Consider the following 27,871-nt stretch of genomic DNA (forward strand, 5'->3'; position numbering starts at 1 on the left):
TCATGAGAAATTATTCTCAAATTACATTCTGGAAACCAAGATCTGATATAGACCTGGTTTGGCTGAATCTAAATTTTACAGGTATAGAGGAGGGAAGCAGAAGGGAGTGGAAAAGGAGAGTAGAAAAAGTTTTATTTTCTGTGTAGTTGTGTGCTAGATATGTTTAAATAAGTTTGAATATTTTCCTTTGAGAATGAGGCACAGATTACGTATCATAGAATAGGTGGTCTTCCTTTAATTAAAGATGTTATTTTTTTCATTATCAGATTTTTTGGTGCCTGCAAAATTAGGTGTGAACATTCAGTTCATCTATAGTTTTGCGTGTGAGTTTATGCTAGAGAAGGACTTTTCTCAAAACTTAGGATATATCAAAGGCATTGCTTGAGATAGCCACATTGATGAAGGCTAAAAATGAAGTGTCTTAACAGCTTCAGAGTACTCCACTGGTTAATGCTGTCTCAGCAATATCTCAAACCAGAAGCACAGAAAGTTAATAGCTGGTCTCAGTTAGGATCTGGGGTTTTTTTCTCTGACTACAGTGCACAGATGATTTCAAATATGTGTTATTCAATTTGTTTACATTTTAGGGAATCCGTGTGGTTCCTCATATAGAGAAAACTACATGTCCTTTTGTAAGCCTTCCAAAATCTGTAAAGAATTCTTGGAAAACAAAAAAGCATGTGTATGATTTCTTGGTGTGACAATCAAATGCCTCAAAAGTCTTGTTAAGATGTGGGATTCAGAGGATGACTCACTTCTACAAGCAGTTCCTACACATATCATACAGGTTTCCTACACATATACATATAGGTTTCATCCCTAGATCCCAGTGCTTAAGATATTCCTTATAGTTCTTCCTGTTAATTTTTTTCCTTGATTTCCACTTCAGAAATGGAGTGTGTGTCATCATCCATGTGATACCAACAGACAGTCAAATACTAGGCAAATTCCAAAGCTACACAGCACAAATGTAGGCATGACCTCTGTGTTCTCCTGTCTCCAGAAATATTCCAGTTCTAGGGAATTGTGAATCTCAGACACTGACAACCTTCAGAAGATTTCAGAGAGTGTAGCATATGCTTATCATCAAACTCCTAATTAAAGTGTGCTATGGCTCACAGAACAGCTACAGACATCCTCTGCGGGTCACAGGCACCCCATGAAAACACTGAGCCAGACAACATTTTCCTCTGCTACTCATGAGTTGTTGAAAACGAGTTGCCTTTACTTCTTTTTCTTTTTCTTTTTTTTTTTCTTCCTTTAAAAAAAAGCTATTTTGCACTTTCAAAGCACAGTTCAACTGAGTGTATCATTAATGCTACAGCCAGCTTGGGGAAGAGGTGAGTTTCTTACATTTTCATGGTTAAGGAAATCAATATGGAGAATTGAAAGGGATGATAACTGGATTGTTTACTATTACTGTGGACAATCTATACATAAAACATGCTGCAATTAAATTCTGCTCCTCCTAGGAGCATTATGAAGGTGTTAAAGCACACCAAATTCTAGAGCAACAGTTTCCAGTGAGAGAAAAACATCTTTTGACTGTAAAATTTATTTTCCATGTCTTCTGTCTGGCACACTTGTTTAAATGATGTCTAAATGTTTCAATGTTTACCTGCTGAGCCTTTCTTTGGCAGAGCACCTGTACAGTCAGCACATTAAGTGCTCACACTCTCAGCAGCAGAATGGCAGGAGGAACAGCATAACCCTTCCCGATCCTGTGTGCTTTGCAGAGAGCCATACTGTTCCTAATCAGGGAAAATCAAAAATTTCAACTGACCATTCTTGAAGTGTTCATCCTCACAGATTAAGCTTTGCATTAGTTTTGGCTGAAGGATCTTAACATCTCTAAAACAAAATTAATGTTAGCAACTGGTAAACATCTGAATGGGATTTTTTCCCAGTTGATAGAAATTTCTTTTGAAAATGGTAAATTATAGTTTTACTGCTACTGAGCTTCACAGAGATTGATAACAATACTAACAGACCTTAGGGACACATCTCATCAGGACTGACATTCCTGGCAGCACTGTCACACTTCTTGTATTTATCTTTTCATTTACTCTAGATTGTAATTCTCAAAATAGCATATGACAAAAACCACTCACCAGCTTCTCTATTTAGCTGAGACCATTTGGGCAGCTGGCTCACTATTCCTTTCCCAGACAGCATCTTCACTCTTCTGCAGAGTTCAGTGGGGGCATAACATGAAAACATATCCAAGGTAAGAGTTGGCATGCAGAGGGAGAATTTAAATTTAGGCCTAACTATTCTTGCCCTAAGCAAGCAAATGCCTAGAAACTAGCTATATTCAGATGCTAGAGAGCGCTGTACTTACACAGAGAACCCCATTGCTTCAATAAAGGTATACAAGCAAAAAGGTGGTTAAGTGTTCTGACAGGTCTCACTGGCGAAGGGCTGGCATAGGCAGATGTCATTGTGCTGTTGTGACAGCAGAGCCCACAGAACCTTGCCAAGATTCAGAAGGCAACTATTTTTTTTCCTCAGAAGATATACTGATAGTTTCTAATACTGGAAGAATTATTAAGATAAAACAACAATAAATTTAAAAAGTAATAATTAAAAAAAAAAAGGATTCCCATTTCCTGCTTGCTGGGGAATCTTGATGATGAAAAAGAAAAATTGAAGCAGCCAAGTTTTTTTTAAAAAATAATCTTTTTAGTAATACTAGAACATGATGAGCCTTTCTGTTAAATAGAAGGTTACATTCAGTGTCCAAGATCTGTTTAGGAAAAGATCCAGTGATTAAAATGTGGGAACAGAGGTAGCACATCCTGAAAAAAAGTAGAACCACCTTTCCTGAGGTAAAGATAACTGAGAACAAAGATATACCACATCTTTACAGACCACAGTTCTAACAAATGTGCAAATGTCTGTAGTCCCATCATGTGCATGCAAGTCAGACAGAACAATCCAACCAAATTTTTTGTTGTTTGTTTCTTGTGTGTTGTGGTTTTTTGCTCTCTTATTTTGTTGGGTGGTTTTAGCATCTATCTATCATGGCACTGTGAGGGACCTCAAACAGCAAGGAAACATTTGAAGGTCCTTATGCTGCTAACATTAAATCAGCCTTGGAATTTTCAAACTGTTGAGACAACACTCTCCTAATTCTAAAGTCCTATACCTGAGAAGGGCAAACACTGAATCAGAGCTCTTCACAAATGATAAGAGGTCACTGAGTTAACAGTCAGACAGCGAGAGTGAGCACTGCTGGGTTATTTTCAGCTCTGAAAACAAGAAAGTCACAATGATTAATTACTACTCACAAAGCTAAGAATGATTGTGAAGTGAATGAATGAGGGGCACAGGCATGGGAAAAAATACTACTTGGAAAAAAAAGGCTTACCTTTTACTATTTATTTGGTATTCTTAAAATAAGATTTGGAAAAACAAAAAAACCACAATCCTGTTCTAAAGATTAAAAAGCCCTCACACAACAAACAGCCCCCCTGCACAACTGCCATCCTCATGGAGAAAATGGAACACAGCTAAGAAAAAAAAAAGCAAATATAAAAGGAGGGGGAAAGAAAGTTGATAGGCATGACCATAAATTAGAATCTAGTCATTGTGGGACTGCACCAATAGAAGCATAAACAGGTGAGTATAGAGAGTTAGTCAGTGTACCTTTGAACAACAAGAAGGCTTGGAATTATTTCTATTTTTTTCTAGAATAAAAGGAACCCCAGGGAGGGGAGGTTCCTGCATTGAAAAGGGTGAATTTATCAGTAAGAAAGAAACAGCAGTTGTGCTCGGAATGCATGTTTATGTCATCTAAATAGATGTATTCCTGGACAGGATTTCTTAGATCTTTCCTTGGCCCTGAGATGAAAGAGTATTAATACTGATAGACTCTAATTCATCTAGCTAGTATGAATTGCATTAGTTTTTAAATATTTAAATCTGAAAAGTGGTTTTTAGGACAGATAAATTACTCTACAAGACAAGCCAGCTTATCTATGTTTGCATTGTCAAACTATTTAAGGATGTCAACATTATTCCCAGATCAAATAGAGGTCTACAGTTAATACAAAAATAGTTTAAACAAAATAAAGCCTGAAAATGAGATAAGGGGGTTTTTTATTTCTTTACCAAAATTAGAATTTTCCATTTCATTTTAAGACTTGCATAAAGCAGTGTCATTTTTCTTGATTTGTACAGTCAATTGAAAAGACCTTTCTAGCTTTGAAGACTAATAACTGAGCATTTAGGAGGGAGGAAATAAAAGCAGTAATGTAATGATACAAGTTTACATCAAAAAAATTGAAGGAAAATATTTGTGCTCTAAATTCCTTCTGCAGGACTGCAGAACTACTTTATTCATTCTATTACACAAAAATAAGAAGGGAAAGCCCTGGGATCCCACTGCTTTTGCAGACAATGATTTAAGTGCAATCGATTTAATCGATTATTGGTACCTCTATGTGACATATTTAAGTTCCTAACACAATCAGTGAACCTCTAACCATTGAAATGAGGTTCATTTCACCAAATGTAGGCTTCTGCTTTAAGACAAGATAAATCTCATGCTCAGCTTCACAAACTGGTTTAATGTGTGGCCACCAAAGGAACTTGCATAACTGGTTTGGATGTACCTATTTGAGTTGCAGAAATCCACATTTGAACAGGACAAATCAAACCCTTCATGTGTTAATGCATTCTCTTTTGCTACTTATAAGAATGTATGCAATTGAGAACAGCATTTGCTATATCATAAAAACATGTCATTTCTAACTACTGATTAGCTTTTTTTCAGATTTCCAGGTAATTTAATAATTTGTTGGTGAGAACGAGGAAAAAACGTCTGGGAGCAGATGGTCTCATTTTGGGATTAAAATAAGGAAATCCACAAAAGTAGTCAGTAAAAATAATTTATATCTTTATAGAAAAATAAAGAAAAAATCCCTCAAAATGTTAATTCCCACTTCTAAGGAGCTCATCATTTCCCACTCTCTTCAGTGAGGACTGCACATGCTGAATGTTTCCCAGAAGACATTTAGCTTAAAAGCTTGTAGTCTGGACTGAAAGCATGAAGCTGCCCACACAGCAGTTATACCAAACTGCTAAATCAAATATGCTTCAATGATTTGGAAACTTTAGATAGGAGCAATGTCCTTCTGCCCAGGTAACAGGGCCCCACAATTTATGTCTTTGTGACTAAATATTTAGTCATGAATTAACATATAGTGCTACACTAAAACATTCCATTTGAGATCAGAGACCAGAAAGTGTATTTGAGCCTGCAGTCCTGCTTGACAAGATTTGTAGCACACACTTATAAAGCCAGTTGGTATATTCACAAAGGTACAAAAATGTTCCCCCTCACACATAGCTATGGATGCCATCCATCTTATGATGCATTTTAATTCTGATCTTTTCACAAATACATAACCAGATGCCAAAACATGCTTAACATAATCTACTAGAAATCAGACATAAAGAAATTAAAAGAGAAGGGGTTTTGTTTGCCATCACTTTCAGAAAGTGACTTGGGAGGGTTTGACCAGTATATTTTAAGTATTGAAACACATCTCTCAAAGAGCATAGCAGTACCCTTTGGAGTTACTGGATTCATCCACGGATAATTCTGAGGTAAATGGAAAGAAAGAAGAAAAGGAGCTGAAGCTGAGAGATCACTGGAGCTGTAAATATTTTATTTATTTGCCCTTGTTTTCTTGAATGAATTGATGGATTACACAAGGATGTCGTCTGGGAGTAAGGGCAGATGTTCGACAAGGATCACACAGGGCTGGCCACAAGTCTTTTGCAATGATTAGGGGAAAAAACAACCTATCTGCCTTTGAGTACATGGGCAGGTGGCAACACCAGCAGAGGTTTCTTCTCCTGAAAAAGTAACATTCATCTTGGCATTTACATATTTGTGAATGTTTGACTTTGCAGATTTATTCATCTATTAATCTAGCAGGAGAAGGAGTAAAGGGAGGAGAGAGGGAATGTTAATGGAAAATCTTGGGATTTTTAAAAAAAGAAACTCACCCCCTCAGAAAATCCATTATGTAGCATTACAGTGACCCATGAGGTTCATCATCAGAATTTTGCTCTTTGGATCCTTTTTATTTAATAGTTGCACATTTGTCAACTTCTGCATAAATCAAGGAGAAGAGACACATTTTGCCAGCAGTGTTTAAAGCTGACAATAAAGGAGGCTCAGGAATCCTGAATCACTTCCAGGATCCATTTACTAGAGATGCTTCTGACCACATCCAAATTTTGCTGCATTTCCTCCCTTGTTCAAACAGGAGTAATTCCCTTCTCTTTCCGCATTACCATTTTATTTTATCACCTTCAGGCAATACTCACTCACCTCTCAGTCCCTGCTGCTTTCTGCTTTAGTCACTTCAATGCTTCCTTTTCAACTAAGAACAAAACAGAAACAATCTCTTCATGTGTCTGGTGCCACAGGGGCCATTAGCAGCCAGATGATGATTTGTAGAGCAAGCCTGGCTCACCTGATGGCCTTCCAGACAAATTCCTCCACGTCTTACCACCATGCCTCACATTGGACAATACAAGTTCAATGCTTTTTCAGGCAAACTTTAGAAAAGTTCTCTGTCAGCTTCTGTCAGGGGCTTGAGGGCACCAAAAGGTCTGACTCTCTGTCCAGCCTCATGTGGGACCTGCATCCCTGAACCTGCTGCTGTAGGAGCTCCACAGCAGTGTTGTTGGTGTGCCTGTCTTGTGCCTTCTCCCATGGATGTACCTTGTACTTGTCTCCTGAATGGACCCATCACAAGTATGTCTCACGTTAAATGAATGCGTGTAAATCACACTGCTCCAGGGTTAATACTTCTGAATCTTATAATATAACTGACATGCAAAGAAGTTACAAACACATTACCAACATGAAAAGATGTGGAAATTACAAAAGATTAATATATTTATCTAAAATAACAAGTTTCTCAAGTACTGAAGCTGTATTTCCTGAGATTATTAACTGAAGTATTATAGAGTTTATAAAAAGGCTTGTAATGTCTACCCGGATCACAATTAGATGGCTTTCTGAAGGTCATCCCCTCTCCACATGGAAAAACTCTGAAAGTCTATCTTGGTTCACTGCTGTTACCGTCACTGGATACTTATGTGCATGCACATGAAAACATCAATATATTTAGGGCTGGCTGATGGGTGTGTGCATATGAGAAAGAACAGAGCTCCACTCTACTGTAAGGGCACTGCCAAGGTTATCAGGCCTTCCACTTGTTCTTGTACCTATAAATAGACCATAAATTTTAGTTACTGTAGATTCCTGACAATTTAAGAATTTCTGAGAAGAAAAGTCAGGAATAGCTGTGGGCAGGAACAGCCAAACCCTTTTGCTGAATTGGTATAAAGCACTAAACCATGCTACTAATGCTCACTCTGTCAAATTGCCTGTCAAAGTTAAGCTCTGTTATCTTTGCTTGGCCTGCACATAATAAAAGCAAGCACAAGCTTTCAGTTTTAATGACAAACTGTTTAATGACAGCTGTAGTCATCCTTGCATTTAAAACCACAAACAAAAGATCCCACTCAAAACAGGCACAATGTAATTTTTCATTGCAACTGCTACTTTTGAGACCTCAGCTAGCAAAATAGACGTTTTTAATTTAACACCAGAAAGTATGGTAGAAACAACAAGAGTATACAAATGGTCAATAATGATTCAAATTGTTATCTCATGCTGCCTTATCTTCTATAAGCTTACTTGCTCATTCTTAGCCACTTTTGGGGTTTTTTTCCCCACCTCTCTCTCCTTTCCAGCCCAATTCAAAGAACTTCCAATATTTCACAAACAAGAATAAAAGTACTGTGAGTTGTAAACATCTGCAGTGCCCAGCCCTGACTTTCCTTCATCCACCTGTCCTGCTGTTTATCCCTCGCCCTCCTTCCATCAGCTCTGCTCATGCAGACCTGAGGCCCTTGTTCCTTGAGAGCAGCAGCAGGAGGTAGGACATGCTCATCCCTACTGTGTAGCTTCTCCTCGCCTCACACTTGCCTTGCTGCAGCTCTGAAGAGATTACTTTGTTCAGACAATGCTCAGATCCATGTTTTACAGTCCTTGTTTGGCAGCCTACATAATCCCCATACATCTCCACTGATCCTGCAACTGTGTGATTTATCAAGAGATCATGATCCAGTCAAATCTAAATGAGTTTTTTCAACTCTCTCCAGCTGCTTCTAATAAAGTGTCAGGCATATTTAGTCTTTCCTGGTATTACTAAATCATAGATTCTACTGAAAATACCTACAATGCTTTTGTACTATTTCTCTGATTTCCATCAGGCTCAAGCTGTCTTGTCCTGAAAATGCAGAATGAACTCCACATGATACCCTCAGGACTGCTTCCCATGAGGGGAGGACTCCTTTGTGTCCTCCTGGCATGAGCTCAGGTGTCTAATCCCAAGGAACATGCTCAGCTGGACCAAGGGTGGGAATGCTGTGCTGCTCCCTTCTCTGCTTCTCTCAGCTGACAATGCCTGCAGCTCTCATTTCGCACAGCAGAGTAGCTGCAGCCCATCATGGTGTTAGAGTGAAGGACAGGTTAAGACTGTGTGAGCAGCAAGTACTTGTCGCAAGTCAGGGAAAGAAGAAGGAGCTGCAGGGTGAGGTGACAACTGAGCTGTGTTTTTGCTTTAACAGCGAAGAGGGGAGTCCATAGAGTGTTTCTTGGGTGTTTTTTAACAAACTGAGGCAGGAGGGATCAGGTAAACAGCAGGTGATGTTGCTGACTCCTGAATCTGACAGTAGTGAAGAAGCAGAGTTGAGTCCCTGGCCTGAGCTTTGCTAATGACTGTTCCCCACCTGAGAATTCTGACCTGTGTGTGTTTAGGAGGGAGCTGCTAACAGGTAACTTGACACAGGAAATGAGGATCTGAGTCATATGAAGGGTGGGATTCAGGTCCCTAATCACACCCAGCAGCATTTTTTTTAGATGCCTTTGTGGTTTTTTTCTTTCCTCTGTACTTCATAAGACTGTAGCTGCTCTTCCATAGGTCCTATAACATATTTACTAACCCAGTTTGATGTCTCAGGTACCATGTGGCACCTAAGAGAGCACTAGACACCTATGCTTAGGCATTTGAATACCTCTCAAGGCATCTAACCAAAAAATCTGGAGGAGAGTGGACATGGAGTGAAGACATGAAGACCTAAGAAGTCAAATTTCCCAGCATTATTACTTTATTGTTATTATTTTTTAAAGTAAACTAGATTTTATATCAACATTTACAGAGAGATCATATACTATCAGCATGGCTACACAAGTACTGCAAACATCTAACAGATAGACCACTCCCTGAGAGATTTCTGAGGGTGGACTGATCAGCCTTGGGTATCAGCAATTTTGTCTGTCTGACTGCTTGTTAGGGCAGTTTTAATTGTTTTAAATAAAAGTAGATCAAATTGATGGAGCAGGGGATGTTTCTATGTGGGTGCTTTTAGGTGGAAGGGAGTTCAATCCATTCTCTCCTGAGCCCTGTAGTCTCTTGATCATGCTGGCTCTGGCTTATGAGAATCTTCTAGGAACATATATGGTATTTTGGACACATATTGGGCACATTTCAGATGCTTTAAAGGAAACTCAAGCATTACAGCCCTGGAAGAACTACAGGACAAGTCTATGACTCCTCCAGCCAGAAAATGGGATGACATTGTTTAGGTGGCCTTTAGTTTAGCATGAGTGCTAAGATATGCATCTAAGAGCCTTAGACAGCACTTCTGGAACACACCTTGAATCACATACTTGCACTGAATCTTAGCAAGATTAGGAAATCTTTGTTTACTCTTCCATCTCTAGGGTTGTTTTTTTAGTGGGAGACACTGATGCAGATAAATGTATTTAAAATCTGAAGGAAAAAATACAAAAACTCTGCTTGCCAATGAATCCAACTCCATGTGTGTAGTGGGTCCTGTACCTCTACTGCTTAAAAAAGTAATGTTTCATCTAAAGCAGGCTTCATTTCTTGGGCATTATATTCCTTTTTCATTTTAGATTCGATATTTTACTACTGGTTTGGTTTTTTTCCTGTGAAAAAGCCCTTTTCTAATACAAAAGACCTGCTTAGAACCATGCAAGGAGTACACTTCTCAACAGAAACACAGATTCCTGTTAGTCCTGTTTGGAAAGCAGTGGGAGTAGGTATGAAATGTAGCAACTGGGAAACTGTACCAATAACTAGAAGCAGCAATTAAATAAAGACAGCAAAAAAATTGAGCTACTGGTGACACAGAGGTATTCTCATTATTCCAATTAGAGACCCTTGAGCACTGGTGCCAAAATACTTAAAAGAGAGGCAAAGTAAGACACCTTCGAGCAGAGTGTTGTCATTTCTGCAAAATAGAGTAATAAAATTGCATTCTCTTTAAACAAGTCATAACAGAGCTACTAACACAAAGTGTTAGAGAGCAACATTGATCCCTCATGGATGCATACAAAGCCAGAACATTACAGAAGAAGCCACTCCCAAAGCAGCACATGTTCCATTAACACTCTTATTTTCAGATGGATTGACTATTTTAAAAGTGAGTGATGGAAAAGCACATTATTTTTGGTCTTTGTTTTGTTTCTTTTATGTAAATAAATGTTCTTTAAGACTATGTCTTAAATGTTCTTTAGGACATGTATTAACTATTAATACATGTTTTGGCACAGGCAACCTTCTGAATTGCTGCAGCCTCTCCTATGCCATGGCAGGTGGATCTGTTCCCGTCAAAGAGTTTAACTGACATCTCAGCCTTTAGACTGTATCATTAAAGATCTTCTGGGATTTAGCTTGTCCTTCCTTGAGTGCACCATGTGTGCATGGTTGCTCCAAGGCAGAGCAAGAGGTTTTGATCTGCACTGTCTCTATTTATGATTGACTAGCAGAGATTGCATGGCCTCCCCAGGCAATCTGCTTTGTTGGATTAGACAAATAGGTATTTGGTCTAGGTTGAGTTAATCCCACCCTAGGGGAGGAAGGTGGACTACTTGACCACCTGACATCCTATTTAGTCCTACTTTTTCCTACAAATTTCTGATTCTTTCCTGATAAGTAGGCTGCTGGGCTCTTCACAAGGTCAGACACTGGAAAAATATGGGGACAAAAGGCTGAATCCATGAATGTATATACAAGCTTAAACTTCATTTATTTCTATGAGAACTGAGATCCTAAAGACTGCTGTAGATCACAGGCCAAAACTATCACTGCATCCTGAATAAAAAAATAATAAATTATAAAAAAAGAGGTGTCATAACTTGCAAATGGATGCAGAAAACTCAATTATCTGAGGTAAGGCTGATCCATAAATTGTGCAGAGATAGACAAGCTTTCCTGAACAGAACCTGCAGTCTTTGACCTCTGAATACTACAGCTTCATTTTCAGGTGTACATGATAATCTACCCAGCAGAGTTATGTCTGACAGCAAGCTCCCTGTATGATGATATTCTTACAGAATACTATCAAAGGAGTTACAACCCACTGGGTTTCCTTAGCTGTTGATTAATAAATAGGGAAAATTCCCTGAAGGACTGATGTCAGATTGAACACCATTATAACAATGAACTAAGCATACTTTGGGCTGCTGCCAGACCTTGAACTGGGTGTTCCCAAGGTCACCTCACCTCCACAGTCACCTTCCATGGGAAGAGACATACATCATAGGTTCTAAGCTTCAACGCTTTGTAAATAAAATCCTTACCAAATAAACTATAATATTAAAAAAAAAAAAGGGATTTTTTTTAATATTAAGATTTGACCCTTTAGAGAGATTCATGTAAATGTTCTACATAATATTTAAACTATTGAAATTCTCTAAGTTAGAAACTGTATTTCAAGTATTCAGAAAAGGTACAGTGCAATTTTATTGCATATTTACAAATAAATAAAACATTTTAAATGTCCATAGCTGTCCAATGTTGACAACTTTGAGCATATTATTCATGCAGAATATAACAAGGCTTCCACTTAATTAAAAGTGTATATACACACAATATCCATATGTATAAATGTCTTGGAAAAGTATTTATTACAAGATCTGTGTTGGTGCAGTAGACTACCCCATTCCATACTGAACATAGTTTATAGGTGGCTGTGCTGTTGTGGTGCGTAATGGGCAAAAATTCAGATACGGTGGAGCACCTAATCATGAGTGCTGCAAGATACCCCAAAATTAGGAACAACATGAAATGCATTTTCACTGTATTTCACCAGTTACTGAAAAAAAAAATTTGCTTCTCTTTAGAAATATACACTACCGTAATTTCAGGGCATTTCAGAATTTCTAACATATTGTCTTCTTCAAATATTAAGTGCTATTATTGCCACTTTGTAGCATATAGGAGAAAATATTAATAACCACAGACATGTAAACATTAAGCCTCTGATATAAGCAATGTTTTCAGGTTCCCTGTTGTATATTGCTCAGTACTGACAAAGGGAAATTCAGCCTCATGTCTCCAATGTTCCCGTTTTCAGGATAGAAAGGATGCTCTTTTAGAAGTGTCTATTTTCATCCCTGTACTGCACCCGACCTATTCACCCAGGCTTTTCTTGTAGCAAATGGAGACAGAGATGCTTTCAGAGCATTATTCATCTTATTCTAAAGTAGATACCCAAGGTAGGTCAGATGAATTGCAAATTAAAGCAGCTTTTCTTTCCACTGATAACAAAAGGAGCCTGGAGTGATGAGTACAGAAGTACCTTCACTGTAGGCATCTGCAGTCAGGTATAATGAGATGTTTCCATTCATCCGAATTCCCAGCTATCCTGGGGGAGTGCACTCACTTCAAGGGGATTGATGGTTTTTGTGAAGTACACAGTAAGAAAAGCTCCAAAGAATATTTCTTCTTTCTTTCCTGTGTCTTGTCTAATTTTCAGGGCTGAGCTGAAGGGAGTGGAGTCTTCAGTCATTAGATTGGACAGTAACCGGCCCTTCCTTTCTTTCCTCTGCTAGTCTAGCTTTACTGGGAAGGACAGAAGGCATCTCAAAACTGTTCTGTAGCTGGCAGTTCGGGTAAGTAGGAGGAACATTTTAAGTTCTCTTTAATAGTCAAAACTCTGAAACTGGCCTCCAGTTCTTCCTGAGAAGGTGCTCTAATCACTAGTTTATTTGTACACACCAACTGGTTTACCTCTTCCTTAAAACAAACAGACCATAAAAACTCAAAATCTTCATGGCAAATCACTCACTATCTTATTCAGACATTTTACCTAAACCCAGTAATAACAATGAAATCATCGTGGATGATCTATCATCACTACCACTTTATTTTGTAGAGAGATCTGTAGGGATTCAGTTGTTTGTGTATACGTTTTGGACGATTTTTTTTTTAGTAGATATCATACACATATGCTTTTTCTTTATTTGCTTTCAGACCATTTATTAGAGTTATTGCTTTACAATATTCTCGGCTGCCTGGTTTCAGATCAAAGAAAGAAACATTTGCTTCTCACCAAAGTTTCTGAAAACTTCATCACTGAGAAGTCCTGTTGTAGTTACAGAAAAACAGATATATAAGAAAATTCTCAGTTACAGACTTGAAAAACTTAAGTGAAAGTGACAGAAGAAATTTAACTTCCACAAGTCCAAATTATTTTATTAAACAAAACAATGTAAACTTTCTGGGGCATTTAAATGGGTTCTCAACTAGGAATGACTTCTCAGGGCAACATTGTATTGTATTCATTACCGACCTCTTACCAGTCTACAGTAAGGGGAAGAAAAGCAAATCTAAATCTAGACATACTATGAAGGGCGTAACATTACAGTTATAAAGTTTTTTATATAAATGAATAGCCTGGACTATTGCACAGAGAAATGGGGACTTGCTCTGTGAGAATTTTGGTTAATTCAAATGCTTTCATAGATGAGAAACCCCAGGGAGGGAGAATTCTCCTATGGACACATATGATGTGCTTAGTGCTGATTTCGACCTTCAGTGTGGGATTTAATCCATAATGGGCACAGAACAGACAGGGAAAAAAAGTAGTTTCTTAAAGCCTATGTGCATAACACTAAAGACCGGGGCATTAAACAGTAATGGGGAAAACTTCCATGTCTGGAAATGGTGCAAAGATCCAAAGGTGCTTGTTTGGGTGCAGGACAATCACAGGCTGTATGTCAAGCACAAATCTCCCATAAAGTCCCAGCACTGTTTATAGAGATACAGTGAGCATAGAAGGCCTGATGGTGATGCAGCTCAAAAAATTCTGTGAACACTGGATCTAGAATGTACACCAACCACATACATCTCATCTTCTGGCTGAGAATTTTTCAAATAAATTTGCCAATTTTACTTCCCTGAAAATAGTTGGAAATAGTCCAAACACTGCAAATACTAAGGTTATCTGACTGAAAATACTTATTTAGCTAAGGCAATTGGCAATGCTGTGGCGTAGCACCCGATGGAGATCTTGGTTCACCTGCTTAGCTGCAGGTTTACATGCTACAGCAAGAGTAAAGTTTATGGTGGGTCAGATGCTGGTGGCCTCTGACCCGCATTATTTGGTGAGTGTATATTTGGTAACTGAGCTTTTTTTAAAGAAAAGAAGTTTTATAACTAACTGCTTTTAAAACTAGTGAAGGTAGCTGCACATGTTGTGTGCTCAGTCATTAAGCACATCCAGAAACTCTAACTGCAAAATACTACTTGTTCTCCCTATTTTGTGCCATTTGGCTAAATATGTTCCCATTGAACTTGTCAGGGATTAATTTGGTTTACCAAGTTCTGTTATACAGAGACATCAGAATGGTGGGCAATGTTTTGAAACTGTTAACTATTTTTGCTTTCTTGTAAACAAACCACTAAGAAATCTCAAAGGTCAGAGCATTAGCCTTTGAACATGCTAAAACACCTGGGCTTTGGATTCCGTTCCATATCAGAGCACTAAAGAGAGCTGCATCACAGGCAAGCCTGTGGATACTTCAGATTTGGCTTGTCCAGGAATACGAGTACATGTGAAGTGGCAGAACTTCTGGAATTGCATCCAAAAAAATTTTTTTTTAAATAATTTAAAAATAGAAGTCCTGGAGGCAACAGGCTTTGAGCTTTTGAATTTCTCATAATGTGGAGTGGCATTTATCACATTTAATTTTGCAAGTTTAGGATTTAAGCACCTAGTCTAAGCCAGAAATATAAGCTTTTCCACAGAAGGGATGGAAAGATATGAACGCTTTTCAAGTGTCTTTCACAGGATGAGATGCCTCTAACCCTGACCTCCCTTCACTTATGATAGGAGGAGCAGTATCTGTCTGACAGCTGTCAAAATTTCTTAATTTCTAATATCAAGGCAGCAATATGTGATTCAAATCTCTTCCTATCAGGGCTGATAGATCCTGGTTTAACACACTATCAGTTGAGGAAGTAAGATGCAAGGTCTAAGTCAGACACCAAAAATGGCCTGAATGTGGTCTTTCTATGTCCAAAGGGGTGAGGAATGGCACATCTCATATACGCTTATTGAATGTATATTTGAAAGACTGTCTTACTAAAATGCTATAAACTCATTTAACTATAAAATTTAAGTTTAAAAAGGGGAATGGACCAAAGGATCATTCAGTTTAGGCAGCCATATTCTGCCTCTCACACTCAACACATACGTAATTGAGATGGGAAATTTGAAACTGCCATGCCCAAGTTTTTGGGCTTTTAGGGTTCTGTTTAAGGGCAGCCAGCTGCATGTTCCCAGCTCTGTGGTGTGCACTTTCACTGAGAGATCTGTACTTCGGTGCTGCTGCAAATATCTTTCTCCATACACAAATCCCAGCTGTTCTTTGGCTTCCAGTTAATGTCTATGTTGCTTGAAAGATGAAGTTAGGCATTAAGTACTTATTGATGCCTACAAAAATCTTTCATCTAAAATGCAATGTAAGCTAAAATTAGGATTCTCACTTGCTAACCACAATCTTTTGTCTGTGATGAACACCTGCAATCCTAGCAAGGCAAAATCAGTTTGATCTAATGGTTCAATAGCTGTTGCTCCAGAATAGTTCCTATTTTATAGTATATATTGACACTAATTGATGGTTCATTTGAAAGTTCTGGAGAACTGGTTTGAAACTATTTTACAGAAAAGTCTGGAAATCGACTTGCAACATTACAAAAATGCCTAATTTTAATAGGTATCCAGGCGAACAGACACCTACATCCATATGACTTGCACATTAATAAAATTATCATCTATCATATTTTAAACTGACTGTGATTCTTACCTTGGAAAAACTCACTGAAGACAATATGAGGTTTATCTGAATGGAAGTCACAGTATCAAACCCAAAAGGTTAAGATGTCTTTGTGTTTATTCCAGTTGTGTGTAAAATGGGAGTAAAGTTAACATCGGCTAACTTACGGGAATCTCTATGGAGAAAGGAAGCATAGTAAGGGGTTGATATCACTACCTGGATATGAAGAGGGAGGGGGGAATGCTGGTTCTTGTCCCCTTCACAATCTTAAGGCTTAGTTCTCATTTACTTTCCAGCCTGTGGCTGTCTAACATAAAGGGCAGTAGTTTATAGTCACAGGAAAATGTATGTATGGCAGTAATACTGTTTGAATTTTAATACAACGAAACTGCCTGTGTGGGGTGGTTTTGTTATGACAACCAAAGCTACAAAGATTAGGTAAAATTTCTGTTATAAAGCGGGACAGAAAAAATTACAGTGAAGGGAATCTTAAGTGATTAAACTGCAATTTCTTCAGCCTTTGATATGCAATTTTAATAGTTATCCAAGGTCAATGCAGAGATGGCAGGATCATTCTTCAAAAGAGAGTTTTGTTACATTTTATAACAAATACCACAGCATCCTGAATTATTAAAAGCATTCAGTTTGGGGATACCTGACAGTTTGTTTGACTGAAGTTCTGGTCCTAGTTTAACAGTCTTTGTGGTGGAACATGACTGCATACTATATAAAATGTGCAGTATGTCATGTTTATAGTATAGGTGTGCATAAAAAATATTTAGTTGATTGAAAAGAGTTCTATTAATAGGCAAAAATCAACATCTTGGCTTAGATAAATTAAAATAATTCTAAATATTTTTACTAAATATAATCCTCTGTCAGCTGCAGAATTACTGCACTATTTTCATCAATTAACTCACTCACAGACAAATATACCTCCGTCCATAAAAACAGCAGACATCCAAAATATATGTGAAAGATAATAACATTCATCTAGATATTGCTGCAATTGTTTTGATAACATATCATGCTTATGTTATAAAAGCCTCACAACCACTGAGATCACTCCTCTAAAGAAAAAGACTGACTCTTCGAATGAACCACCTTAACATGATGTGAATACTTAGTACAATACGGTCTCTCCTCACCACTGATCTTTCAGCTAAACATGAAACATACAGAAAATTAACCACAGTAACCCGTGACGGAGGAAGATCATCTCCTGAGTTAAATTTCAGCATGCACAGCTTCATTCTACAGGAACTGCCAAACTTCTCTCTCAAGCTACCTCATAGACTTATCGCAAGAAAGTTAATTTGGGGCAAATATTCTTAATGCTCTAAGGCAGGCCAGAAGATAAGTCAGGCTTGTGTGGACAAAGGCTTTTCTATTTCTTGCACAGCAACTTCTACTAAATCTATTAAAAGGTATTACTTTTTGTACAAGTCCTCCATTGCTTATTATAAGGGGGTAACCCTAAAATAATAAACTGAACACTAAACTGAATACTGCTATTAGATAGATATTGCCACAACAAAGACATTAAACTGTAGTCAGTTTGTACTCTAAAAAGTTTCACCTCAACTTCCTTTAACACCTGTGCTAGAGTGAAATGTTTTGCCAATAATTCCTTGTTGATACACAATTTCAGTTATAATTATAATTTATATAAATATATGTAACACCATACATAACCACAAAAAAGTACCTATTCTGGATTGTACATTGAGACTAAATTATCATTGTCACTCGTGACAGTACTTGGCCACTTCCTGTCAACAAAATTTCCAATCCCTCACCAATTTTATCCAAGAGCAACTTGAGAGAGACTCTAGGTCTTAAGGTCTTTAAATATTTTTTGGAAACAGCTATGCTGCTTATAGTGTTTTTTTTGTTGCCTTCATTACACATCGAAGAATGTGCATATGTGTGTCAGTATACATTTAAAAATAATGTTATAAATTCCATAATCACAGTAAAGAAACTTCAGAGTCCAAACAGAGGACATAAACCACAGGTAAAAAAGCTTGATGGAACAACTTGTTTAGTCTAGTAAATTACCAAGTCTTTTCCCTGTGTTAATAGATCAAGAAGCTGTATTTTGGCTTTGAAACAAAAAGAGTGAGAGCGATCAAAAGGCAGAGGAAAAAAAAAACCATAAAGGAAATCACATTGCTTCTGATGAGATCTAAAGTTGGAAAGAGCTTGAAGAAAGCTGATTTGAAAAGGAGGTTTTCAAAAAGGCAAGGTTGAAGTAAAACTAGGAATATGGAGGGTGGGCAGAGTACCAGTGCCAGACAGGTGAAAACAATTACTGGGACAGCAGCAGAATAAACCTCATAAGCTAATACGACAAAAATCTCAGAAGAACTTTAGAAAGATGGAGGGTGACTTTGGATTGAGTTTTGGAGTGAATGTTGGTTAGGACATGTAGTCACATTTACTGTAGGTACATGCAATGTACAAACCAGCACTATATTCATCCCAGCAGCAACCCAAAACAATTTTGAGAACAGACTGTGTAAGTTTCACCAGTCAAGGAATGCAACTTTATTCTAACAGAAACCAGTTACATTTCTTCACACTACAAAGCAATGGGAAATAAACTATGGATGCCAGATTTAATGGTGTTGGACTTTTCACAAACATCTCTGCCTGCATGGCAACAGATATTTGGACTGAAACAGAAGTCATGAAAGAAATGGAGGACAGGTTCCAGACAATGACCCATTTACAGAGTGTGATGGTAAAGAAGACATTTCAGGGACAACTCGTGAGGCAGCTATCTGCCTCTAGAGATACCTGGCAGAAAAGGATGACTGAAAGTTACAGCTCAGCAATACTCTTGCATATACCCAGGCAAAAACCTATGCCTAAGTTAATAAACCTATGCCTAAGTTAATAAACCTATGATAATTTATAAATAGCCACTTGTGTAATAATTCATTAATGAAATAATGAACAAAAAGAGCATGGAAGCAACAGAAAGGTTGTTGGTTAAGTACAGCAACACACAGGCAACTGAAACACTCTCAGCTGGCTGACTTAAAATTTTCAAATTCTAACTTTGTTTCAGCAGACTATTTATACAGGATTGTTCTTTGGTTTTTGAACACCAAATGACTTGACATACTGTGAATGATGGACATTCACTCTGAGGGACAGGAGATACTGTACAGCTTGCTTCTACATGGCCTTCAAAGTTGAACTGTAATAGCAAAATTACCTACACAACCAATTAAGTATCCAAGTACTCCCATGAATCCCACTTGCCATTTCCATCCTCTTCCCCTGCTCTCCTAATTTCCTGGGCAAGATAGTAAATACACATTAGCAAGAGATGGCAAATCTTTTTGCCCTTGCAAGTTATGAAATACACTGTTGGAAAAGGTTAAAAACCCTTGACATTTGTATGTCATATTTAGCCTCCTTTACCAGCTTTTAACAACCAAAATTATTTCATTTTTACTAACTTGTTTGAAGAGCATATCTGGAATTATTTACATAATTTAGTACAAAACAGCAACGAAATGTAATAGCAAAAATCAGACATTGCTACTATTTAGAAGTTAAGATTATGCCATATCAACAGAGGGCAGTCTTTGATAACTATACATTTGAATGAAGACTTGGAGAGCAGTAAACTTCTGTTTGTTTTATACAGGACTGTGAGTTGTGTAGGTTTCAATAAGGAAAATACATCTGTGATTCATCATCAAAAGCAGAAGCCAAATGCCCCCAGGAAGAGTTGCATTTAAAACAAGAATATATTTGCACTCTTTTTTAAGTAAACCAATGCCTTAAAAATACAGATTTACCCTGCTGAACCTCACAGGTAATTTATTTCAGAGGAAATATTCATCACTAGATTTCCAGACACATTTATTTATTAATGTTCTGTTAAATGAGGAGGTCTTCTGTGTCCTAAATCTTTTTCTATTTAGACTTGGAAATAAAGTTTAGTAGTATAGCAAAACCGCAAGCTTTCATGCAAAGATATGTATGTTTTTTTCCCTCGTCAAATATTAGTTCCTTTATTCACTAAAAAACTTATTTTAAAAGATCAATGGACTTGTTATTGGGCCTAGTTCTGATCTGTCACACTAACTCCAAGGACAATTGGTAGAAAAACAGTTTCGATTTACATCTATGTCATTAGATCAGAACTTAGCCAAGATGAATTTTCTTCAAGTGCAATTTGAACACAAGTGTTGGCACAAGCCAAGGAAAGTACTTTCAAAATCCTCATCAATTCTATAATCTGGAGCATTTTTGTTTATGTTGTCCTGTGAAAAGAAGAAGAAATAAAGCAAGTCATGCACTTTGTACTTGGACTGTGGCACAAGAGCTGACTGACTTGTTTGACAAGACAGCAACTCTTAAAAATAAAGAGGACTTCTGCTGTTTGTACATTGAGATTTACTACTTGGTGAGGGAGATAACAGAGGTCAAAGAACCAGACCCTGTATCCACTGAAAATAAGAAATTTCCATATGAGACATAGGGCAACTCTATCCCTTTACTAATTTTTTATTTCTTTTTTCTCCAAAGCAGTGTAATATCTCAAAAAATTTAATAGTTTGAATGCCTTGGTCATTGATGCCTGGGACTCAACAGAAGCATCTTCCTTTGAATCTTACAAATAAGACATTCACTGCTGAAATCCCAGGTGAATGTCTCATAAGGCTAGACAAACGGTAACAGTGTTGCTTAACTTGCTAGATATCTAACTACTAGAATTACTACCCCCTGCAGCAGCATCCAAGTCCATAAGTCTATTGCATAGGCTTATTTAATTAAATAGCTTTCAGCAGTATTCCACAGGTATGTCAGTAACAGAATATAAAAATATCTCACAAATTACAATAATCCAGTGTCGTAGAACTGGATGTAGATGTCTACTGACGTCCCCCCCACCCCAAACCAAGCTGAATTATTCGTTAGAAAGAATACTTAAATGTGAGTGTAGCTGACTGTGCCCACACTTGCAAAATTCAAATTCCAAACTCGAGTTTTGCCATACAGAAACAAGATCACGTGCCATAATGCTGCTCCACCACGGAAGGACAGGGTAAAAGATCATTTAAAAAAAAAAGGAATAAAAAAATTACACACATGTCAAAACAGCCTTCCGCTGTCTTTGAATCTGTCGCTTTGTCGTATTTTTCGCCTTCTTAAACCAGAGTGTGGATCACATTTCATAAACAACAAAGAATGTTAGCAACGGTGAGACACGCTGACTCAAAACTCAAGAGCCTGCTATCAGGAGCTTGAAAAAGCAAGGAACCGCAAGTTCGGGCTCTCATTGATGTGCTTTTAACTGCAGGCACAAGGTGGCAGAAACACCGTGAGGCTTTCATCCACCCGCTGCTGTGACTCGCCGCCTCCGAGGAGCGACACGGGACACTAACTGGTACCGACCGATGTGTTTTGCGCCAGAGATATTTATACAATATTCTTTGTGGCGCACAGAACCGCGGTGCCGGCAGACAGCTCCGCCGCAGCCCAGGGCCGCTTCCCATCGTGTGACCCATCCCGTTCCTCCTTGGGCACTTTTGTCGCCGCCCCCTTCCCAGACTCGGCTCTCGGGCAGCTCCGCTCCTGCCGCCGCCCCGCGCTCACCTGGCGCCCCGCACCCCGAGGGGGGCGGAAACCCCGAGCACTGCCCGGCGGCGAGCCGGGAACAGCCCAGCTTTAGTTCTGCTCCCGGGAGCCAGGCAGGAGCGGGGAAGCTCAGTGCAGGGGCGGAGGTGCGCTCCCGTTGCTCCCGCAGCTGGCAGAGGTGCGCTCTTGCGCTGCGGGAAAGCAGCGCCGCCCTCCCCCCGATACAAGGGCTCCCTTCCCGCGGCGGCTGTCGCCAGCAGAGCGATCCGTGCCCACCAGCCCCCCGCTCCCGCACCGCTAAGGCTCATCCCACCGCTCTCCCAACACCTTCTCCATCGCAACCTGTTGGGCAGCCGCGGGAAGGAGGCACGGACGGAGGGAGAGAGGGGGAGCTCCGCCCCTCCCCGTCGCTTGCAGGATTGGCATGCAGTTCTGCCCAATCGCGTGTGGCGGCTTCTCCCCCCGCGGGTGCCCATTGGCCGCTCGGAGGCGCGGGGCGGGGCTTGCCGGGTGCGGGGCTCCCCTCCGGAGCGGAGCGCGGCGCGCTCAGAGCGCAGCGTGTGCGCTGGGTGAGCGGCGCCGCGCCGGCGGCACAAGTGGGGCCGCGATTTGGCCGCTGCCGGGGCCTCTCAACGCTTTGCTCCGCCAGCAAGGACGATGCAGCCTCTCCACGCCAGACCGCGACGGCTGCTGGTCGGCTTGCTGCTGCTGCTGGTCGGCTGCGCCTGGGTTGGGGCGGCAGAGCCGCCGCCAGGCAGCAGCGCCGCGGTCTCCTCGCCGTGGTCGCCGGAGGCGGCCCCCGTGGTGGTGGCCAACCGCGGGCTGCGGGTGCCCCTGGGCCGCTCCGCCTGGCTGGACCCCGCGCGGGACCTGGTGCTGCAGGTGCAGCCGGGTGACCGATGCCACCTCACCGTGCTGGACGAGGACCCGCTGTGGCAGCGCCCGGGCCGCCTGAGCCCCCGGCGCTTCCCCTGTGACTTTGGAGCCCGCGAAGTGCAGTACTCGCACCTGGGCGGCCGCAGCCCCGCCCGGGACCGCGTCCGCCTGCAGCTGCGCTACGACTCGCCGAGCCGTGCCCTGGTGCTGCCCCTGGTGCTGGAGGTGGAGGTGCTCTTCACCCAGCTGGAGATCGTCACCCGCAACCTGCCCCTCACCGTGGAGCGCCTGCGGGGCACCAGCAACCCGCTGGACGCTCGCAGCCTGGAGTTCGCCTTCGAGCCGGGCCGGCAGCGCTGCCGGGTGGGGCTGCTGCCGCTGCTGGCCGGGCTGCCCCGCTACGGAGAGATCCTCAACTACCCGCCGGCGGCGGCGGGCGGGGGCGGGGAAGCGGCGGGGGGCGGCCCCATGCCTTCCTCGATGTGGGACTGCGAGGAGTTCCTGCGCCTGGGGCTGCGCTACCGGCACACGGCCGCCGGCGGCTCCCCGAACCGCGACCTGGTGCCGCTGGTGGCCGAGCTGCGGGAGGCGGCGGGCGGCGGGGCACTGCTGAAGCGCGAGTACTTCCAGGTGCTGGTGCGGATCCGCGCCGGGACTGAGAACGTGGCCCCCAAACCCAGCTTCTTGGCCATGCTGATGATGGAGGTGGACCAGTTTGTGCTCACCGCTCTCACGCCTGACATGCTGTCAGCTGAGGATGCAGAGTCACCGCCCGATCTGCTGCTCTTCAACATCACCTCTCCCTTTGGCCCTGGCCAAGGCCACATGGTCAGCACAGACGACCGGAGCTTGCCTGTCACCTCTTTCAGCCAGCGGGATGTGCGGGAGCTGCGCATTGCCTATCAGCCACCCATGGAGGACTCTGATCGGGAGCGGCTCTTTGAGCTTGAACTGGAGGTGTTGGACCCAGAAGGTGCTGCCTCAGAGCCCTTTGCCTTCGTGATTGTGGTGAAGCCCATGAACACCCTTGCACCTGTGGTGACCCGCAACACTGGTCTTGTGCTCTATGAGGGGCAGTCAAGGCCTCTCTCGGGCCCGGGTCCCAGCCCCAACCTGGTGGTCAGTGATGAGGATGACCTTGAGCAGGTGCGGGTGAGTGTGGTGGCAGGGCTGAAGCATGGCCACCTCACTCTCCTGGAGGACACCCCAGGATCTGGTGCCCCTCGTAAACACTTCACAGTGGCTGAGCTGGCAGCCGGCCGGGTCATTTACCAGCACGATGGCAGCGAGTCTCCACTCAGTGACAACCTGGTGCTGCGGCTGGAAGATGGTGGCTCTCGCCACCGCGTTGAGTTCCTTTTCCCCATTACCCTGGTGCCCACTGATGACCAGCCACCCCTACTTAATGCTAACACAGGGCTTGCCATGGCTGAGGGTGAAACAGTGCCCATCACCACCCGTGCTCTTAGTGCCACTGACATTGACTCGCAGGATGCCATCCTACTCTTCACAGTGGAGTCTGGCCCCACAGCTGGGCAGCTCCTGCTCCGTCAAGCACAACCACCTCCTGGCTGGGAAGAGGAGGAAGAAGAGGAGGGCTTTTCTTGGAGGAGGGTGCCAGGTGTAGCAGGGAGCTCCATCATCTATGAAAAGCCAGTGAGAGAGTGGCTGCAACAGGACATTGTGGAAGGGCGTCTCTTTTACCACCACTTTGGGGCTCATAGCCCTGGCCCTGGGGTTGTGTTGGACCAGTTCATCTTTAGAGTCCAGGATGACAATGACCCACCCAACCGCTCTGGACCACAGACTTTTGTGATCAGGGTACATCCTGTAGACAGATTAGCCCCAGAGCTCCATAGTAGCAGCAGCCTGCACTTAATAGTTGCAGAGCAGCAGGTGACCCCCCTGCGGAGGAAGCACTTGTGTTACACAGATCAGGACTCGGGAGACCGTGAACTTCGCTACACGGTAATTCAGCCCCCCATTGACACCGACTCCAACCACCCTCCCGAGGCATATGGAGCGCGCCTTGGATCCCTTGTGCTGACTGAGGATCACTCTGTGGAAGTTACGCATTTCACCCAAGCCCAGATCAATCATCACAAGATCTCGTACCGCCCCCCACAGGAAGAGCTGGGGGTGGCTCCTCATTTGATTCAGTTTCAGTATCAAGTGCAAGATGCGGCTGGCAATGCAGCCAAAGGGACTTTCACCATCTACCTGCAGCCTGTGGATAACCAGCCTCCCGAAATCACTAATACTGGCTTCACTTTGCCTGAGGGAGGCAGCCATGTCCTTAGTCCAACTGAGCTGGATGCCAGTGACACGGACACTGAACTTGCCCATCTCAGATTTATCCTGACCCAGGCTCCTCGGTATGGCCAGTTGCAGCTTTCTGGGTACAGTCTGGTTCCAGGAGGTATCTTTGGCCTAGAGGATATCCGGCAAGGGAGGGTGGTGTATGTGCACAGTGGAGCTGAGAGCAGCAGTGATACCTGCAGGCTTGATGTAAGTGATGGGGTTCATTTTGTGCCCATCACGCTGAAAATGAATGTGCACCCAGTTGATGATGAGGTTCCTACACTACGATTGCCCCCAGGCACTCTTGGTTCCTACCTAGATGTGCTGGAGAATGGTGCTGCTGAAATCACTGCTAATGTCATTCAGGGCACAGATGAGGATACAGATGACTTAATGTTGACCTTCATTGTAGAGGATCCTCCTCAGCATGGGAGCATCCTGGTTCAAGGGGTGCCTGCAGAGAGATTTTCCCAGAGAGATCTGCTTGATGGTGCTGTGGTATATGCTCACACTGGTGGTGAAATAGGCCTTCTGCCCAAGGAGGATGCCTTCAACCTTACCTTGTCTGACCTCTCTGAGAAGTGGCGTGTCAGGGGCAGTGTTATCCAAGGAGTTTCAGTTTTGGTGACCATTCTTCCTGTTGACAGTCAAGCTCCAGAGATTTTTGTGGGGGAGCAGTTCGTGGTGACAGAAGGTGACAAACGAGTCATTACTCTTGCTCACCTCAGGGCTGAAGATGTGGATACTCCTAGTGATGATATACTTTGTACAATTGTTGCTCAGCCCACATCTGGGTATGTAGAGAACATCTCTCCTGCCCCAGGATCTGAAAAATCCAGGGCAGGTGTAGCTATAAGTGCTTTTACCTTGAAGGACCTCCGTCAAGGGCATATTTTTTATGTCCAAAGTATACATAAGGGTGTAGAGCCTGTTGAAGACAAGTTTGCTTTGCGCTGTTCTGATGGCATTAACTTTTCCCAGAGGCACTTCTTCCCCATTGTTATTGTGCCGATCAATGACGAAGAGCCTGAAATCTTCATGCGAGAGTTTGTTGTGATGGAAGGCATGAGCCTGGTTATTGATACCCCTATCCTCAATGCAGTTGATGCGGATGTCCCTGCTGATGACTTAGTGTTCACAATCACCAAGCTTCCCAGGCATGGCCACATTGTAAACCAGCTGGTCAATGGAACTGTCCTAGTGGAGAGCTTCACCTTGGATCAGATAACAGAGAGCTCCAACATTCTCTATGAACATGATGACTCTGAGACAAGGGCAGACAGTTTTGAGGTGCAACTCACAGATGGTAAACACACCATTAGGAAAGTGGTACCCATCATGGTTATTCCTGTAGATGATGAGACACCCAGAATGGCCATCAATGATGGTTTGGAGATTGAAATAGGGGAAACTAGAACTATTAATAACAGGATATTGAAGGCTACTGATCTCGACTCTGAAGACAAAACCTTGACATACATTATAAATTACGGGCCAGGACAAGGCCTCTTGCAGAGAATAAAGGCTTCAGGTGGAGTTGAAAATATCACCCTGGGAATGAACTTTACCCAAGATGAAGTGGATAGAAATTTGATTCGATATGTGCATTTTGGCCAACAAGGAGTTCGTGATCTTATCAAGTTTGATGTGACAGATGGAATAAATCCTTTAATTGACCGCTACTTTTATGTGACAATAGGCAGCATTGATATTGTCTTCCCAGATGTCATCAGCAAAGGAGTTTCTCTGAAGGAAGGAGGGAAGGTAACCCTTACTACTGATTTGCTTAGTACCAGTGACCTGAATAGTCCAGATGAGAACTTAGTTTTCACTATTACCAGACCACCCGTTCGTGGTCATCTTGAATGCACAGATCAGCCTGGGGTACCCATCTCCACTTTCACTCAACTCCTGTTAGCAGGCAATAAAGTCTATTATATTCATACTTCAGAAGACGAGGTGAAAATGGACAGCTTTGAGTTTGAGGTGACTGATGGCTATAACCCTGTGTTTCGTACTTTCAGAATTTCCATCAGTGATGTGGACAATAAGAAACCTGTTGTCACAATCCATAACCTCGTGGTGAGTGAAAATGAATACAAACTGATAACCCCATTTGAACTGAGTGCAGAAGACAGAGATACACCTGATGCACTGCTAAAATTTATCATCACTCAAATACCAGTTCATGGCCAGATCATGTTCAATAACTCCAAACCAGTCACTACCTTCACTAAACAAGATCTGAATGAAAATCTAATCAGCTACAAACATGATGGCACAGAATCAGTTGAGGATAGTTTCTCTTTCACTGTTACAGATGGCACTCATACTGATTTCTATGTCTTCCCCAACACTGTGTTTGAAACAAGGAAACCTCAGACTATGAAGATTCGAATAATGGCTGTGGACAACAGTGTACCTCAAGTGGTAATAAATAAGGGTGCTCAGACTCTCCGTGTTCTGGCCACAGGTCACATCGGGTTCCTGATTACCAACAAAGTCCTCAAAGTGGAAGACAGGGACAGTTTACATGTTACTCTTAAGATCAGAATCACAGAGGGTCCACGCCATGGCTTCCTGATTCACCTGGGGAAAGGCAACCATAGCATCAGCCAGTTCACCCAAGGTACTACAATACTTCATATGCTTTCTTTAGATCACTGGAGACATTATTTTTCATGCTAAACTCTATAATAATTGATGGGAGAAACTTTCCAACTATAAGCTTATTTATAATGGCTTCATAATTTTTTACATCTGTTTATTTTTTATTGCATCCATGACCGCTTTAAACAGGAAATGTGGTCTGCTGGATAAACAGCGAATAAAGGAGCTTTTTTTCTTTGGAGAGCTTTGTCCAAATAAGTGATGTGATTTGCACTTTCTATCAGTCATAGTGATAAA

General features: G+C 41.7%; 1 protein-coding gene across 1 annotated transcript in view; it reads left to right on the forward strand.

Annotated features, from left to right (window-relative positions):
• Window positions 1-22,341: 22,341 nt before the first annotated feature.
• FREM2 (FRAS1 related extracellular matrix 2) overlaps window positions 22,342-27,871 on the forward strand; it is a 119,744-nt gene continuing 114,214 nt past the window's right edge. Inside the window, exon 1 of the mRNA XM_019286310.3 lies at window positions 22,342-27,593. Coding sequence (XP_019141855.3) covers window positions 22,445-27,593 — 5,149 coding nt within the window. The 5' untranslated portion in view covers window positions 22,342-22,444. The remainder of the gene's footprint in view (window positions 27,594-27,871) is intronic.

Source organism: Corvus cornix, chromosome 1 (assembly GCF_000738735.6).
Source record: "Corvus cornix cornix isolate S_Up_H32 chromosome 1, ASM73873v5, whole genome shotgun sequence".
Classification (NCBI taxonomy): Eukaryota; Metazoa; Chordata; class Aves; order Passeriformes; family Corvidae; genus Corvus; species Corvus cornix.